Here is a 15,948-nt window from a genome sequence, read left to right as displayed (position 1 = left end):
CGCGGCTGGGGAGAGCGGCTGGTCCGGTCTATCATGAGCTCGATCATGTTAATCGCATACTCGCTTCAGGGCCAGACAACCACAAGAAGTTATCCGAGCCCATGAATTGTGTTCCTGCTGAGTGTACCGGTTGCGTAGGCCCACCTGCGTAGTTTGAGCGCAAAGTGGATCGCGTTCCTGTCGTTGAACATATCTCGTCTGATGCATGAATCAGTTGTCTTTTTTTTTTTCGAACGAGGTTTTAGAACCTTTTTTTTTTTTTTGCTTCCTGAATAAAGAGGGCCCACAACTCAACAGACGGGACAAAGTAAAGAAGACACGACACAAGGCTGCGCTGAGTCTTTGTTTACTTCCGACTATTAATAGTATCGAAACGACTCGGTTGGGCTGGTCAGCTGACTTTGCTTAGTTAATCAAGAAAGCGTCACGAAAGAAAACGCCAATCACTATACTTCAAGTGATGCTCCTCTTAATTTACGCGTCTTTATTTACTGCAATCTAATGACAAAGACGCTACTTTCGTTGGAAGGGGAGCTTCTATAAGGTAGAAAAAACATCGCAGCGGCGTTTCTGCTACGTGTTTGACTTCGCTAACACGCTTCAGATCCGTTAGCCAACGTTTAGCAGACGCCAGCTCCATCCACGGCCGGTCTCGAGGGAGAGCGCGCGCTCCCTCGAGACCCATCGAACATTCGTGTTCGACCAAACGAGCAGCTTGTCCGTTTTATTCCCTCTCATACAAAGGCAACGCTCCTCAACACATGCTGCATCCATCTGCCGACGGAGTTCGGTTTCACGGCCAAATCTAGTGGCTCTGAAGTCAGCCTCACGGAAGGCTCGGTTTTGCTGTGACTCTTGTCACCATGACGAGTACGCCGAAAATCGGCTGCTGAGTGCAGCCGATACTGCGGCCGCGTACCCTTGTTACGCAGCCAATCAGTTCAAAATGATTATTACGGAGCCTTTTTTTGTGTGTGTGTGTGTGTGTGTGTGTGTGTGTGTGTGTGTGTGTGTGTGTGTGTGTGTGTGTGTGTGTGTGTGTGTGTGTGTGTGTGTGTGTGTGTGTGTGTGTGTGTGTGTGTGTGTGTGTGTGTGTGTGTGTGTGTGTGTGTGTGTGTGTGTGTGTGTGTGTGTGTGTGTGTGTGTGTGTGTGTGTGTGTGTGTGTGTGTGTGTGTGTGTGTGTGTGTGTGTGTGTGTGTGTGTGTGTGTGTGTGTGTGTGTGTGTGTGTGTGCGTGCGTGCGTGCGTGCACATCATGAGTTTGAATTGCGTGGCAGGAAACATTTGAGGCGCAGATTTCTCGGTGACAAACACATCTCCTCTTGCTGCCGTACAAACACCAGTGTACAGTCGGCCACTTTTTTATGTCGCGTGAGCGCCGACTGCCGGCGGGCGCTGCTGCGCCGAGACGAAAAAATAGAAGACGTGGCAGAGCAAAGGGCATGCCCACGATTCCTTCTGCGGTAGGGAACCTCGTTTGCTGAGCTGCATGCTCTGATTAGTGAGAAGCAACCCCTTCCCATAATTTGTTTTTATGCATGGGAGCCCCAACAAGCTGCCACCACTTTTTATCCGCTGCGTATAGTGCAGCACAGAAAGAAAGCACGCATTTACGACAAGCAACATCGCGTTCCTAAGAAAACAATCGCAATCGTTGCACCCAAAAACTGTACTGCAGAGGACCCTCAATATGCTCAATCAGTTTATAAATCAAATGCCCTAGAAACGCTACCAACCAAAACAAGCGACGCCTAGCGTCGGGCTTGGAATGTCCTTCAATTTCATCCCTCAAAGCGACTGTACGTATAAAGAAGCAAATAATTATGTTACACCGGGAAAAGAAATTGAACGAATTAGTCCTCAGTGCCTCTCTGATGATGTCATGAAAGGCGTAGTCCAGTGGCTTGACGTCGGACAGAATGTTTCAGAGGGAGCAGAAGCTTCATGAAAGAGAAAAGGAAAGGCATGAAAGCAGCGAGCGTTTCTGCTAATAAGCGTGCAGAAAAAAGGAAAGCGTAGGACACACACAAACGCGCCTTCCCTCTTCGTAGCTGAAACAAATTGTATTATAAGACGTGGCATTGAGACCTTGAGTGGTGCTCAACTTGACGATACTCTCATCCTTGACGTTTCAAATCTATAAGCTTTCAAACTGAAATGTCTGAGCTGTTCCTCTGAAGTCCGGTCACGAGTTGGGAAAACTTACTTCAGCGGCATGTTACGAAATTTCTTTCTTTTTAGTTGTGAGTCACGACTTTGCTGCAGCCCATGCACCTTCAAAGTCGTTGAATCAGGTAGATCACGCACCAAGGAGCGCGAAATGCAAGATCATCATGTTGATAGTACGGTAGCTTGTGGATGATCGACATCTGACGTCTTGCACGGAACACAAGAAGTAGAATTAATAAAGAAAACAGAAAGAATACTCTGCGATGCGTGCTCATCAACAAAAACACATAGCAGGCACTTAATCTGACTGATCGATTCTTTGGTTCAAATACGAACGCATCTAGAACTTTGTAAATGGACTTGATTTTCTCCATAGCCGACGAAATTTTGACAACTTTCTCCCTTTGGCTTTAGGCATGTGTGCCTCGAAGCCAGTTACATTCATTTTGATACTCTCTACCAACTTACTTGCGTTTTTAATGCTCCCACTAGCACCTTCTGTGCCTGTTTTGCCTAGTAACGGGCATGTGAAGGCTTAATGGTTAAATTTGGGTTTTTTTACTTTTCTTTCCTGGTTAAGAAAAAAAATGTGCGCATAAAATAACGTTGTTTATATTTTCATGTAAATGTCTCTTAGCAGACTGAATACAGAGTGTGATCAGTGTGAACTTCTAGTTGTTCGTATATCTGATCAGCATGCCACTCTATTGTACGGCACCGCAGATCTCAGCCAAGGCAGTAGGTTCTACTTTACTAAAATGCAGTGGACGATGCGTTTTGCTAATGCGGACGGTGTACACTTTCTGACGCCATTGCACGTCATTACTGTCGCAGGTGAGGTGTGAGCTGTTGGCCACTGTCCTTGCGGCACTGTTCCTGGCGAGCCGAGTCGTCGCCGGTGGTGCCGAGGCGAAGGCGAGCACGATCAAAGCGGAGGCCAAAGAACCAGCTGGAGGCGACTTGATCGGCGCAGGATCAGGCTTCAAGCACAGGCGTATCAACAAAGCATCGTCGATCGAGGTCGACACCCCTTTGGAACCCGTCAGCTTCCAGCACCAGGGAGCCTACGAACGCCCTGGGTACGTCAAGGGCTACGCTAAACTCCGCGGCGCCACGTACGGAAAAATAAGCTACAGCCGCGATGATTCCTTACGGCAGGAGCAGGGCTACGACAGCCCTTCGCTCCACGAGAGAGTCAATTACGGTAAAGTGAAGTACAGTCACGGGGGCGACGACGCTGCGGGGTACAGGGACAGTGAAGACTCGCGAGCGGGCGCCGCAGGCTACGACAGCAACGCATACAGCAACGACGGCTACCTGACGCCCATCTACAACCATGGAGACTACGTCCGGGGGAGCCGCCAGAGAGGGTCCTATCGCCACAAGAGCCGCCCGCGTGGCATGTCCTACATTCCAGTTGACTACGGCCGTGAAGTTTACCCGTATGAACAGGCAGACCAGCAAGCTGGAGGTCAGGTCAGCTACGCTGCAAGACCGCATGGGAACAAGATCAGCGGCAGCACCTCGGTCTTCGACGGAGGCAGCTACAACTATGCCGACGCAGATCGTTACCCGTCTGCGGGAGGCGAGTACGACTTCGGAAACCAAAAGCCGCTCTTGCAGCCGGGATCTTCAATTCAGGGCAGCCTCAGCATTTTTGGCGGGTACGGCCAAGGAAACGGCAACTTGCGGTACCGAGACTTCGTCCCTTACTACGGCTCCGACGGGTATTACAGCCGCCACGACAGCGCAGCCTACGGTCTGCAGAGCTACGGTTCCACTGTGCGTGAAGCCCAGCCGAGGCCCTACGAAGATTACAGCAACAACCTCAGCGAAAGCGGCCTCGAGGGAGCGTTCTCCGGTCCCAGTCAGAGATACGGAGCGAAGTTGCCGTCGGGGAAGAAGGCGCACAAGCAGCACGGCAACAACCGCAGCGGGCTGGGCGCCTACGTCGTCGGCGTGGAGTACATCGGGCGCACTCCACTCCTGGTTCAGACTCAGCCGTCGCGCAGCGCAGACGTCAAGGCCGAACAGTACTGGCAGTGATGGCCCGTCGCCAACGCTGTTCACCACATATATCGCCCATAAAGTTCTCGTCCTTAGTGTAGCTTGCATTTGGCCTTGTCTCTGTTTGCAGCGTCAGTTTGGCTCTGAGATGCAGGCAAACGATGCGCTATTTGCCGTCTTCGCATGAGCCAGACTGAATTATTATTAATGAAAAGAATGACTGGTATGAAAAATGCAGGTTAACATCTCGAAGCGACGCATGGGAGGAGAGCCGTTGTGAAGGTTTCGGTATTCATTTCAGCCACTTAAGGTCCTTCAGCGTATTTTGGCCTCGTGCAGTACACGGGAGCCTTGTGTTTCGACATAAGCTAAACGCGGCCGCCGCGGCGGCCGAAATCGCGCCCCCGCCCTTCAGTAGCCGAGCGCCCCAAGTCACCACGGCAGGGAAGGGAGAGAATTGCAGTGAGTCGGAACTGTTCCTTCAGTCTAACCCTGGTTGTCTTTTTCCTCTTAAAAAAAAAAAAAAAGACGACCTCCTTTTTTCTAAACCAGTACACTACATTAGGACCATGGATGCGCTGCCAGACTATAAAAAAAAAAAAATAACTGTCGCAGCTATTGGCAACCTGTCTAGCAAAGCGCTTGTCAGTTTCGGCTTTGGACCGACTGCTTCTTCGCATCCATAGACTGTCAGCCTCCTAAAACTCATAACCGGGCCTTCAGCCAGTGCCTTTATTTGTTCCGTCAGTTGTTCATCGCACTGCAGTTGCGCTTCGTAAAGTCGTGATGCAATCGTATATCAGCTTCATAGAACTATTATTCCCTGGCATATTACAAGGAAGAATTTTCAAACAACTGCAGAATTTAAATCAATATTGGCCGTCAGAACTTCATTTATCCAAACGACTGCCCCAACTGTATTGCATGGTTGTACATCACGATTTGCGTACCGCAAGAGATAGGTGCTGCTGGGGCTTCTTTAATACGAGCAGATAAAATAAAAACAAAACGGTGCTTCCACATTCCGATGTGAAATTCAAATCCACCCTTCGTCCCCCTGCCCTCATTTTTTTTTAATTTTCAGCGCAAGCAGGCTGGACTTTAATCGTTGCGATTATGAACCTGCGCTGCATAGCTAGACGACCTTCACATGAGAGGCTTCATGTAAAGAGCACAAATCTCTAAAGCGCTCCTGCGAAGCCATCGAAGTACATTCATGGCCTTGAAGCGAACTCGTGTATTGCACTTGGTCGGATTTTCTAGTGTTAGTTTTAAGTTTTCAGAATTGATCACGAGCTTAGAGAACCGCACTTTCACGCTAAACTCAAATTTCGTCCTTGGAATCGAGCAACCTTTAAAGTTCGTCCTCAAGCTCTTTCGCTCGAGTTTTTAAAAAATCAACATACCACCGACTGACAGGCAATGCGATTGGCTTCACAATAGAGGAAATTAGTTCTATCAGCAATGCATGTTTGAATAAATTCTTCAGTGCACATTAGTTCTGTCGGTAATAAAATAAGCGACCCGAGTATTACCTAACTAGACAGCGCGGAGAAAAACGCCATCGCGCGCCTTTCTGCACTGGAACATCAGTGCGACCGTTAAGACATCTTACGGACATTAATACGTGCACACTCATTCGAGAGCTTGTGTGATCAAACTGTTCAAACCTTAAGTGTACCGAATAACCAAATAAGCAGACATTGCCAAATACCGCTGCTCCCTCCCCCCTCCCCACAACACTGCCTAAAAGAGATTGAAAACAAAAATGCGATAAAAACGTGACATGCCACTATGCCCCAGGAGGTTTTCGAAGACAATGATATTTCATTTCTGCTTTCCTGGCTTTTTTTTTTTTTTTTTTTGCACGTGAGCTAGGTAACGGAAAGGCGCGCCCGTTAAACCAATCTAGTACTGATTTTACTGATTAGGGCGTGACCACTACTCACAGCTGGGAAGATGAAATAGAGTAGAATCATCGGGTGCTCAGATTTTCGCTGTTGGATCAAGCGATGGCTTTTCACGTGCAACATTACGAAGCATGTGAAGAAAAAATCACTCCAAACCGACTAATGTTACTGACAATGTCATGAGTCCTGCCACTGTTGACCTTTATTCATTTTAGTGGTTGACGACAAGAAGAAAGCACAATCCAATAACAGAGAACAACGATGATTGTAGGCTGCCATTCGTCGCTTATTTCAAAACAAAATGTAGTTGGGGGGGTGGCTTGAGCTCTTAGTTTCGTCCCTCGCCGTCTTATTTTTGTGTGCTTGCGCTCAAATATATTGTATACCGCAATTATGGTTTCATGGCCGAGAGGCTCAAAATGATTTTCCCAGCACTTAATTATGCCCCTCGTGCGAAGTATTCTCTGAAACGTTCACCTATATGCCAATTTCACGACGGACCTTCACAAATGCCCACAAAGCATCGATGCTTGCAGGCACAGGAAGTAGCTCCTTTTATATGTGGTACAAATTTCTGTAACCCCTAGCAGAAATTGTCCTCGTTGAAGGCGGGCCGAAGGGGCGATCATCACTGTTCGTTATACACGATCGGGGGAAGGATGAGAAGTCACTTGGAGGCTCTTTTGGTCCTGGCTCGCGTGAGAGGTCCTACTTCTCCCAACGAAATCCTCCGGCGGCCTCCACTGGCAGCGGTGGACAGCACGTCGCCTTCCAGGAGCCAGTGAGTGCGCATCTTCCCTTTGCCCTGCGTATAGGCGCCAGGGACAGGCCTTGTCATGAAGCTGAAAGACTAATGAAGCTCGTATCTGTGCTTCTTGCGCACCGCCACATGCGAAACGTTCATTGCCGCAGCACCTCGTTACAAGGTCAAAACAAGCGTCTCAACCGCGATCGCATCGTTCTTAGGGGCAGTCGTCACAATTTTGCAAGTTGAATCAGTGTCTCTGTACCTGTATGTGTCATCTCGATCGCAACATTGTGCTCTACAACACTTCGCCAAGGAACAAACAACTTCTAGGATCTCGCGACACTTCAATCGCATAAATAATCAGTTTGTCTCAGCACTCATGTTACGCTAACTTGAAAGCGTTGCGCAGAAGAACAGTAATATTTTCGCACAGAGATGGAGGCTGTCCGGAAGTGAAAATGCAACGCGAGACCTAGGGTCTGACTTTCATCATATATTAATACGGCAAGTAATCACGAAGCTTTGATGTTCCATAAAGGTCCAATACGCATTTCTTGAGGAGTTGACTGATATAACTAAAACTATGACACTACATTTCTTTTTCTAGGGTTCCCAGGGGTGCCGTAGCAATCAGGAAGTGCGTAACAAATTTTGTTTACGGGGCCTTCCAAATAGACAGCAAAGCTTTGAGTGCGCCTATGCCAAAAACATACAGAGAGAAAAGCCGGCATTTGTCGGTGTGAAGGTAACGCAGAATTCACGTACCTTGACTTCAATCTTGCCACGCGGTTCGGTGACAAAGCCCTTCTTTCGGATAAGTCTTTGGCAACTGTCGCTGATATGAATTCTTCCGTTCTTCGGTCAAGCCAGTGTCGTAGAGATAGAGCGAAGTACATGCATAGAGAAGCAACAAAGAAATGCAACACAAACGCTGTTAGCGAAGTGAAACGCGCCCTGACTATCGCATTGCGTGTATTCCTTATATGTATTATAGCAAACAAAAGTAAGAGACACCTGTGAGCGCTTGCCGGGATCATGCTGAACTTACATACATACATGCATGCTTTATATTTGATTTTTCCACGAAAGGGTGGAAAGAGACCGAAGGAAAAGCCGTGTACCTGCGGTTTGAGAAGTCCTCGGCCCCCTTAAGGCATACAGTAGCAGCAGTGTGGGACATTTAAGAGTCTTTTTTTTTTTTTTACAATGCGAAAAGGAAACAATATATGGGGGCATAAGACTTACAAGCGGGATAAATAAACTAAAAAAAAAAAAGCTTTTCAATATTTCTAAAACACAATGCATTTGCACCACGATCACATCACACATCACTATGCAATTACTAACGGACTAGGGAATTAAATGGAGAACAATTGTTGTGTATATTCCCAGAAAGGAGGATAAGTGATCAGCGAAACTTTTGTAAATATTTGAGAAAGAGGTTCTGAATATGTCAATGCCTTCTTTTCCAAGAATATTCAGTATTCTTGAAAGATTATGTCGGAGCAACTTTTCTCCATATATTGTTCGGCATTTAGTAACACCGCTCCGGAATTCGGCTGTTGTACACTGGATTATTGGGGCATAATTCTGCCATTTCTAAAAAAGCTGAACTGTGTCGTTCGTTACTTATACGGTACTGTCGGCATAGTTTTCACTCGTATATATTGCTTACTTTCATCAAATTATGCGATGAAAAAATGTGCGAAGTCGGTGCCATATATTCAAACACTTTCAATAATTCGTAACATTTTTTTTTTTTTGTTCTGTAGCCTTTCGAGCTTCAGATAGGTTCGTTTTTGTAGTCGTTCCCCAGACTAGATGAGAATAGCTTAGGTGGGAGACAAAGATAGCATTATAGATTATTAGTTTAGCTCTTTTCGGAAGAGTATAGCGATTGCGATTTAATACTCTAGTTATGCAACTTAATTTACTTACTGCACTGTTGACGTCATCATTCCATTGTAAAGTTGAACTAAAATATACCCCCAGTACCTTTACTCTGTCAACCACATCAATAGTTGTAGATCTAAATTTTAAGGCGTAAGCCTCTAATGCCTCATCGTTGTCGACAAAAGGTTTTCAGCAGTGGTGTCACGCTTTCGAGAGCGAAAGTAATGAAATGTACAAAAACTACCGATCTAATCCAAGGCGAAGACCTCGCCTTCAGTCTTAAGAAATTGTAGTTGTGACGCCTGTCTCCATGAGCTTAAGAGCAGCGAGCGGCAAGCTTGAATTGTGCCATGAGAGGTGGAAATGTTTTCCACGATTTTTGTTTTTGTTTTTGTACTGCGATCTCCCTGAGCAGCAAGGAAGTGAAACAAGAAGGGGAGGCCGAAGGAACACTTCGGGGAAACTGTATCGCTCTGCAAATCCAGACAACAGAAAGACTCAGACACATGTTCTTGCTATATTTAGCAGAGCAGTAAGCGCATCGGACAAAGAACGTCGTGTAGTTACTGCCTATAGAGGCGGCGAATGAGAGCGGGAGCAGGGCACGTCCATAAAAAGCAACAACAACAATAACAAAAAATTCCCAGACCCTACGGAGGGCTTTTGGGCTGCTGGCCGCTGTCTGCCTCGAATAGAACGACAAAAGAAGCGTGACATCGCGTGAACGCAACATGTCGTTAAGTGTAGCACGTGAGTATACTTGAGATACTGAAGGTCTCCATGTGCTCAAACCTGTACGAGAGACACACTGAAAAAAAACTGTCGATGCCATATGCCGCTTGTTGTTGTAGTACCGCCGAATAGCGACGATACCTTGGCAACTACGAAGTAGTACCGCTATATCACATCCCCGTTTCATGCTGTTAGTGGTGTTGGCTCTTAGCAAACTCACATAGGGCAGCTTGACCCGTGAGAAGTTTGTACAGCTAAAGAAGCTCGAACTCGTCAGCACGAGGGCCAAATGCCACTTATCCCCTGAATCGAAGCTCTCCCGGAAAACCGAACCGCTTCGCATCGAGCTGATCTCAGTTCAAGGCTACATAAGAGCTCCATTTCTGAGTACCACTCAGCTCTTAACAAAGGCCTAGATTCAATCAGTCTACTGGATTGTTTGCGAGGAGAACCTAACGGCCATTTAATCGGGTTTCTCGGAGCGGCGAGCCGAAGTGGGGCGTCGCGACTGAAACGAGGCCACACGGGAAAAAGGGTGGCTGAAGGCCAAGTTTGCTCAGACCGGTACGCGCGTGCGTCCACGGATGACCCTGACATTCGACCCTTCAAGTTCGCGGCCGCCAATACAGACGTGCAACGCACCGACGTCAGAGCGCATTGTCGTCTCGAGACACCTTTCCTCGACGCAAAGTTTACCCACAGAGATGGAACCGAACAGCCGGGCATCGATGGATCAGTAGTGCTTAAATTCAGCATGCGCGGCTTACAGTCCTGGTCTAAAGGGTTGCTTGCGCATCGGTTGTGGATTTACACTAATTTGTTAGCCCATAAGCATTAGTTTGATATATCGATGCGGTTCCCTTAGCGAAGCCGTGATTTGCAGTAACTGGGCATTAGCGTACGCCTTCGAAACTACATTATCTCTGTGCTTCCAGCCATGACGCAGAACCGACATTTTTGGCAGTGCTGTTCCGAATTTGTGAGCCGAAACATATAACTCCGAACTTTTGTACTTCGCAGGGAGTACACACGGCGCACCTCTCTCTTTTTGTAGCATCATGTAAGCTCTGGACTGTAAATTCTGCTAGCTCTTTGTTACCACCACTATTATTTCAGATATTATTCTACTGCAGTATTATAACAAAAAGTGTAAAGTCTTTAGGTACCTGAATTGTCCCCAGTATATTCGCAATATGCATAAACTCTTTGTTCTCCTTTTCATCTCAAAAGTTGGGGAACAAGCACGAGTATCGTTTCAAACACAGGCTTGCTACGTAAGCACATCCTTCAATAAGCAGTGCTCTTATTGAAGGATGGACGTAAGCAATAAGCAGTAAGTACATATATAGCTCATTAGCAACAATGTATCAGCGATTGTTAAACAGTAGCAGTTCAAACCTCACTGAATCCCGCCCAAAAAGAAAGCCTTGCAAGTTATAGCTTTTCTTTATTTGCATTCGTATTATAGTAGATAATAAGTCAGCAATGCCAAACAGTAGCTTCCGTGCTTCTAGCTGACAAGCGTCGAAATTGTTTTTCACAGAGTGAACGCGACAGGAGGCGTTCCGCATATTTGCTAATTTCACGGTCAACTCTACCTCCCGAGAAAATTACAATTCTATACTGCCATTCATGCCATGGCAGTCTTAGAGCTCAGGAAATGACTTCGCAAAACCGCCGAAATTACCAGAATCGTATTGTTACTTCTATAGATAAGAAACCGAAATCCAATCAGAGGTTTTATACCTCTGTTTCGCATTCGACCATCTTGAAAGACAAAATACACCGGATAATTACATGCCTCCTTGACCCATGAAAGCAATATTCCTAGACTGCTGAAGGAGAATGTATCTCCTTTTTTATTTGCGATGAGCTTGAGCAAGACTCTGCACATAACGAGATTGTGTGATTCCAGAAAGGACATATGTTTGTCATAGTTCGTGCGCTTTCAGTTAAATTACTTCATCGTTTCTTTTCATTGCTGCGTTCATGCCTTGAGGCTGTTTTTTCCTCCAGTCTTGACTGCGTTGTTTTACTTGTATGTCCATGTCGCATGAAACGAAGGTAAGTGAACGCCTTTGCAATGAGTGAGCCCGGACGCAACTTTAATGCTCACAGGGAAGCATACACCTAAGTTAAATAGGAAATAGTTTCTTTGTTACTAGGCGAACATAAAGCGATGTTACGGTCCCAACGACTGTCAACAGTGTGAACACAAGAAACTGTTTTTGCTGCTGCAAAACCGTTTTCTAGATCGCGGAAATGTGATCGACGGGAGTCGCAGCGTCTTGCTAGCCTTAGGTGGTGGTGAAAACGTTTAATAAAATATGGAGTTGTATGAAGTTTGCTCTGGGGTCAGGCTTAGTGCCCTTCCCCTCACTAACACTAGGTGGAGTCCCTAGTACGGAACCCCAATGGCTTCCGCTGCCGCCATTGCTCTTTTGACCAAGGCCTTTTGGGCTTTCAGGTCGGAGCAGGCGAGTAGGGTCGCCTCCCAGTCCTCCCGGGTGGTGTTTTGGTTAGGTGCAAAGGCAGGGTTGGAGGGGCACGCCCACACCATGTGGAAAAGGTCCGAGGACATTTCCCCGCAGTGCGGGCACTCCCCGGAGAAGGAGGCGAAGAAACACGCGTTCCTCCGCTCTTGTTAACCCTTTACATGGGTGGGGGTAAATATTGTGTCTGTTTTGGTACAGCTGCGTAATTTCTCTGAAAGTGTAGGCTGGTGTGAATTCTTCTGAGGAGGAAGGAGACGAGGTTGCCCGGTTAGAAAGCGCGCGGGCGGCATCTGGTGCGTCGTTTCCTCCTAGCCCAGAATGGGCCGGAGCCCAGACTATGAAGCGGCGGGATGGACTTTCCACGTACGAGCTCTTTTGCAGTAATCGGTACGCCAGGTCCGAGCTGTTTTTTAGTAGCCGGTAGGCCAGGTACGGGACCCAACCCTGTTGAAAGTTCCTACACGCCCCTCGCGAGTCCGTTATGATTGTTTTGGAATCAGAGTGTGTTGCTGCTAACGCGATGGCGACCTCCTCTGCCTGTGTTACATTTCGGGCTTTAAATGTGAGCCCGTTTACCGTTTTGGACTCGTGGATCACTACCGCTGTGTACCGCCCGCCTTGGTGCGGTCCGGACGTGTCCACATAGTACACTCCGGGTTTCCCTTCGTATAGTGATGAGCTAGGGCCTCTGCCCTGGCCATGCGCCTACCCTCGTGGTCGTCCTTGGACATATTAGTGCGGTGTGGTTTTACGTGCAGGGCGTATCACCACTTCTGGGGAAGCCTTACTCTTTTCTCGGTTACAGTCGTGTGTTGTATGTGTAGACGGGTTAATAGGCGACGCCCCGACGGTGTTTGCGATAGTCGCGTGTATTGACTCGTGAGCTGGGCTTCTCTCAGCTCCTCGAACGAGTTCGTAATACCCAGACCTTGGAGTCCCAGGTTCGACGTGGTTATAGGGAGGTCGAGGGCCTTCTTCGCTATTTTGCGCGTGATCACCTCGAGGATGTTCTCGTCGTGTTTCTTGAGGTGGAGATAGGGGGTCGAGTACAGGATTCTGCTTGTTACAAAGGCATTGGCCAGCCGTAGAGCATCTTTGCTTCTCAGTCCCCCTTTCTTGTTTGAGACTCTGCGAACCATTCGGTCCACCTGGTCTCCCACCTTTTTTAGCTTGTCGAGCGTGGTCGTCGCTAGCTTACGCTGGTGAATGACAAGGCCCAGTACTCTAATTTCCTCTCTCTCGGGTATTGGTTCTGATCCAAGTCGCAATTCTATCTTGTCTGTGCTTTTTTTAGAGGGACGAATATGGAAGAATTCGGATTTTTTTTGGTGAGCACTGAAGGCCGCATTTTTTCGCGTACTCATTTACAGCGGTGGCTGCCTCCTGCAAGCTGGCCTCCATTTCTCCGAGAGAGCCCTGCGTGGCCCATATGGAGATGTCGTCCGCGTACAGCGCGTACTGCACACCCGAGACTTTCTCCAGGTGGACCGGGAGATTTTTCATTGCCATGTTGAAAAGAAGCGGGGATAGCACCGCTCCCTGTGGTGTGTACCTCTCGCGCCTAATAGAAAGGGACCGTGGTCTGCGTTCTGGATCCTCACGTAGGCCTGTCTGTCTGAGAGGAAGCGTTTCATACTCGAACGCGTTCTTTCCACATCCCGTCTCCGAAAGGTGTGTCAGGATGGCCTCGTGTATCACATTATTGAAGGCTCCCTTCAGATCTAGGGCCAGCACTATCTTATCCCCGTTCGGATGTTCTATTGGATTTAATATTTCTCTGCTAAGCTGTATCAGAATGTTCTGAGCCGATTTATTTGGCCTGAAGCCATACATCGAGTCGGCGAAGACTCGCTTATTTTCAAAATACTCGGAAATTCTGTCTCTGACCATTGTTTCCATCAGTTTGCCTACGCACGACGTGAGAGAAATGGGCCTGATGTTGTCCGTATCTATGGCTTTGCCTGCCTTTGGGATGAAAGTTATGAGTGCCGTCTTCCATTCGGTGGGAAGAGGAACTTCGCCCGTCCAGATCGAATTGAAGTGTTCTAGCAGGGATTGGTACGCGTGGTCTGGTAGGTTTGCTAGGAGTTTTACCGTGATCCCATCTCTTCCTGGCGCGGTCCCGCGTTTCATTCTCGCTAGGGCTGCCTTGAGCTCGTATAGTTTGAAAGGTTCATCTAGCTCAGCATTTTCGTCTCCACTGTACCTGTAAGCTTCTCCCCTTGGGTCTTGGGTCGTGCGCAAGTACTGGTCTCGGAGCTTCAGCGCTAACTGGACCGTATTTCCTTGAAACGCGTGTATTGCTCTCTGCAGGTGTTTCTGCGACTCGGTGCGCGTCTGGTTTGGATCTATGAGAGCTCGGAAGATACGGCATGTGTTTTTGCGAGGCATCTGCCTAGCTGCCGCATTGCACCTCTCTACCCATTAGCGTCCGCGAGTTGCGCCGCGTATTCTGCCGCCTCTTTTGTGCGCCATCTTTTAACCATGCTGCGTATGGCTTCCCAGAGCTAGCCTTAGAGCTAGTACGGACTGGAAAGTATTACATCATTCATTTTAAGTTTTTTTTTTTTCTCTTGTTATATCTGCAACTGTGCTAATTATAGTGCTTTCCAGACCGCTTTTGGGAGTTCGCGAAGAAATCACTTTTCTTGTTTTGTTTTTTTTAATCTTTGCCGAGCTACTCTTCCAAGCAAAACCGGGAGGCTTGGGGCAGTCCCGGCTTTACGTGTGCAGTGCTGCCTCACCTCTCCGTGTGTCTGCATGCGGGCCGCCGTGTTGACGGTGTCCCCGAACAAGCAGTAGCGTAGGGTCTTGAGTCCCACCACGCCGGCGGCCACTGGTCCCGAGTGTACTCCTGTCGTGGAATAAATGACAGTTGTCTAAGCCCAACTCATCAAGCGTTTAGTATCGCAAACCATGGACCACAGAGCAGTAGGGTACCGCTTCTCAATTTTGCATTGCATAAGGGGCAGGACGAAACGAAGGCTAGCCACGTATACCGAGGCGAAGAGCAAAGAGTACCGGTCGCGAGCGCGGTAACGATTAACGGGTAATTTCTAGTGAGGAGAAACTGGTTAGTTAGGCCTCGTGGTTAACGTTGAGCAACCTTCCTATACGGAACAGTTCTAATCAGCATGATAAGACCCTGTATTTTCATTCTTTGCACCTCGACAGCAAGTTAGGTAGTTGGCGGTCCGAGCGTCGCGGCGTTCTCTACTACGAAATCGGGGATCTAACACTATTAACGGTTTGTTCAAACGCTCTGTTCGCTAATACAGCCAGTCGGCTGGAATTCCCCGTTGATCAGTGGTTGAAAGATGCCTGTCACGCCCGAACAAACACGTGTCCAGGGCTCGAGTCAAGTCGGTTTGCAGCACTAGGCGCGAAAGATCAAAGCCTAACGATGTACAGGTTTTGTATCGTGGCAAAAGGCATGCACTGTGCACTTGATTCGCACACATACTCGTCCGTCCCGTGCAGGATCGCAATTTCTCGGCAACAGGGTGGCGCAGGCACTGTCAGCATAGCTGAGCAGCGCACTTAGTCACACACACACACACGAAGTACCAGCGGCCGCCTCAGGAGGAAAAAAGCGCTGACGCCCTGCCATCCCGAGACCACGACACACGCAGCGGCGACGACGACAGCAGTCGGCGGGAGGGCTGACGCGGCGCGTGACCGGCGCCGACGTGGGACACCCCGCCGGGCGCTGCCGCGTTGCCGGCGTCGCGCCGCAGCCGCGGTTGCTTTTGGGTCAACAAGCAGGAACGCGCCGTCGCTGTATGCGGACGGCCGAACGATCTATCGAGCCGGCTTGTACGCGTTTGTACGCGTCCTATAAAGTTCCACCGGGAACCTTTAAGCCATCGGCACGATTATTCCCACGCAATGGGAATCTCACGAGCGCGCGTCGGGACTGGGAAGGAAGAATAGCAACGAGACGCATGTGACGCACTATGTAGGACCAGACAGCACGAAAAGTGCGAGGCCGAAA

General features: G+C 48.4%; 2 protein-coding genes across 2 annotated transcripts in view; one reads left to right on the top strand and one right to left on the bottom strand.

Annotated features, from left to right (window-relative positions):
• The first annotated feature begins 2,865 nt into the window (after nucleotides 1-2,865).
• LOC146202089 (uncharacterized) lies at nucleotides 2,866-4,276 on the top strand. Its single transcript, XM_084600132.1, has 2 exons — nucleotides 2,866-2,907; nucleotides 3,004-4,276. The coding sequence occupies exons 1-2, from the start codon at nucleotides 2,866-2,868 to the stop codon at nucleotides 4,213-4,215; spliced, it is 1,254 nt and encodes a 417-aa protein (XP_084456258.1). The 3' UTR covers nucleotides 4,216-4,276.
• A 1,980-nt stretch (nucleotides 4,277-6,256) lies between these two features.
• LOC146202087 (soluble guanylate cyclase 88E-like) overlaps nucleotides 6,257-15,948 on the bottom strand; it is a 67,289-nt gene continuing 57,597 nt past the window's right edge. The window contains exons 9-11 of the mRNA XM_084587932.1: nucleotides 14,699-14,808; nucleotides 7,600-7,689; nucleotides 6,257-6,891 (exon numbers count right to left, since the gene is read on the bottom strand). Coding sequence (XP_084444058.1) covers nucleotides 6,754-6,891; nucleotides 7,600-7,689; nucleotides 14,699-14,808 — 338 coding nt within the window. The 3' untranslated portion in view covers nucleotides 6,257-6,753. The remainder of the gene's footprint in view (nucleotides 6,892-7,599; nucleotides 7,690-14,698; nucleotides 14,809-15,948) is intronic.

The sequence above is a fragment of the Amblyomma maculatum genome, chromosome 1, assembly GCF_055883805.1.
Source record: "Amblyomma maculatum isolate TAMU_Amacu chromosome 1, ASM5588380v1, whole genome shotgun sequence".
NCBI classification, from domain to species: Eukaryota; Metazoa; Arthropoda; class Arachnida; order Ixodida; family Ixodidae; genus Amblyomma; species Amblyomma maculatum.
The sequence above is the reverse complement of the archived record's forward strand: the minus strand, read 5'-3'. Positions and strand labels throughout refer to the sequence as shown.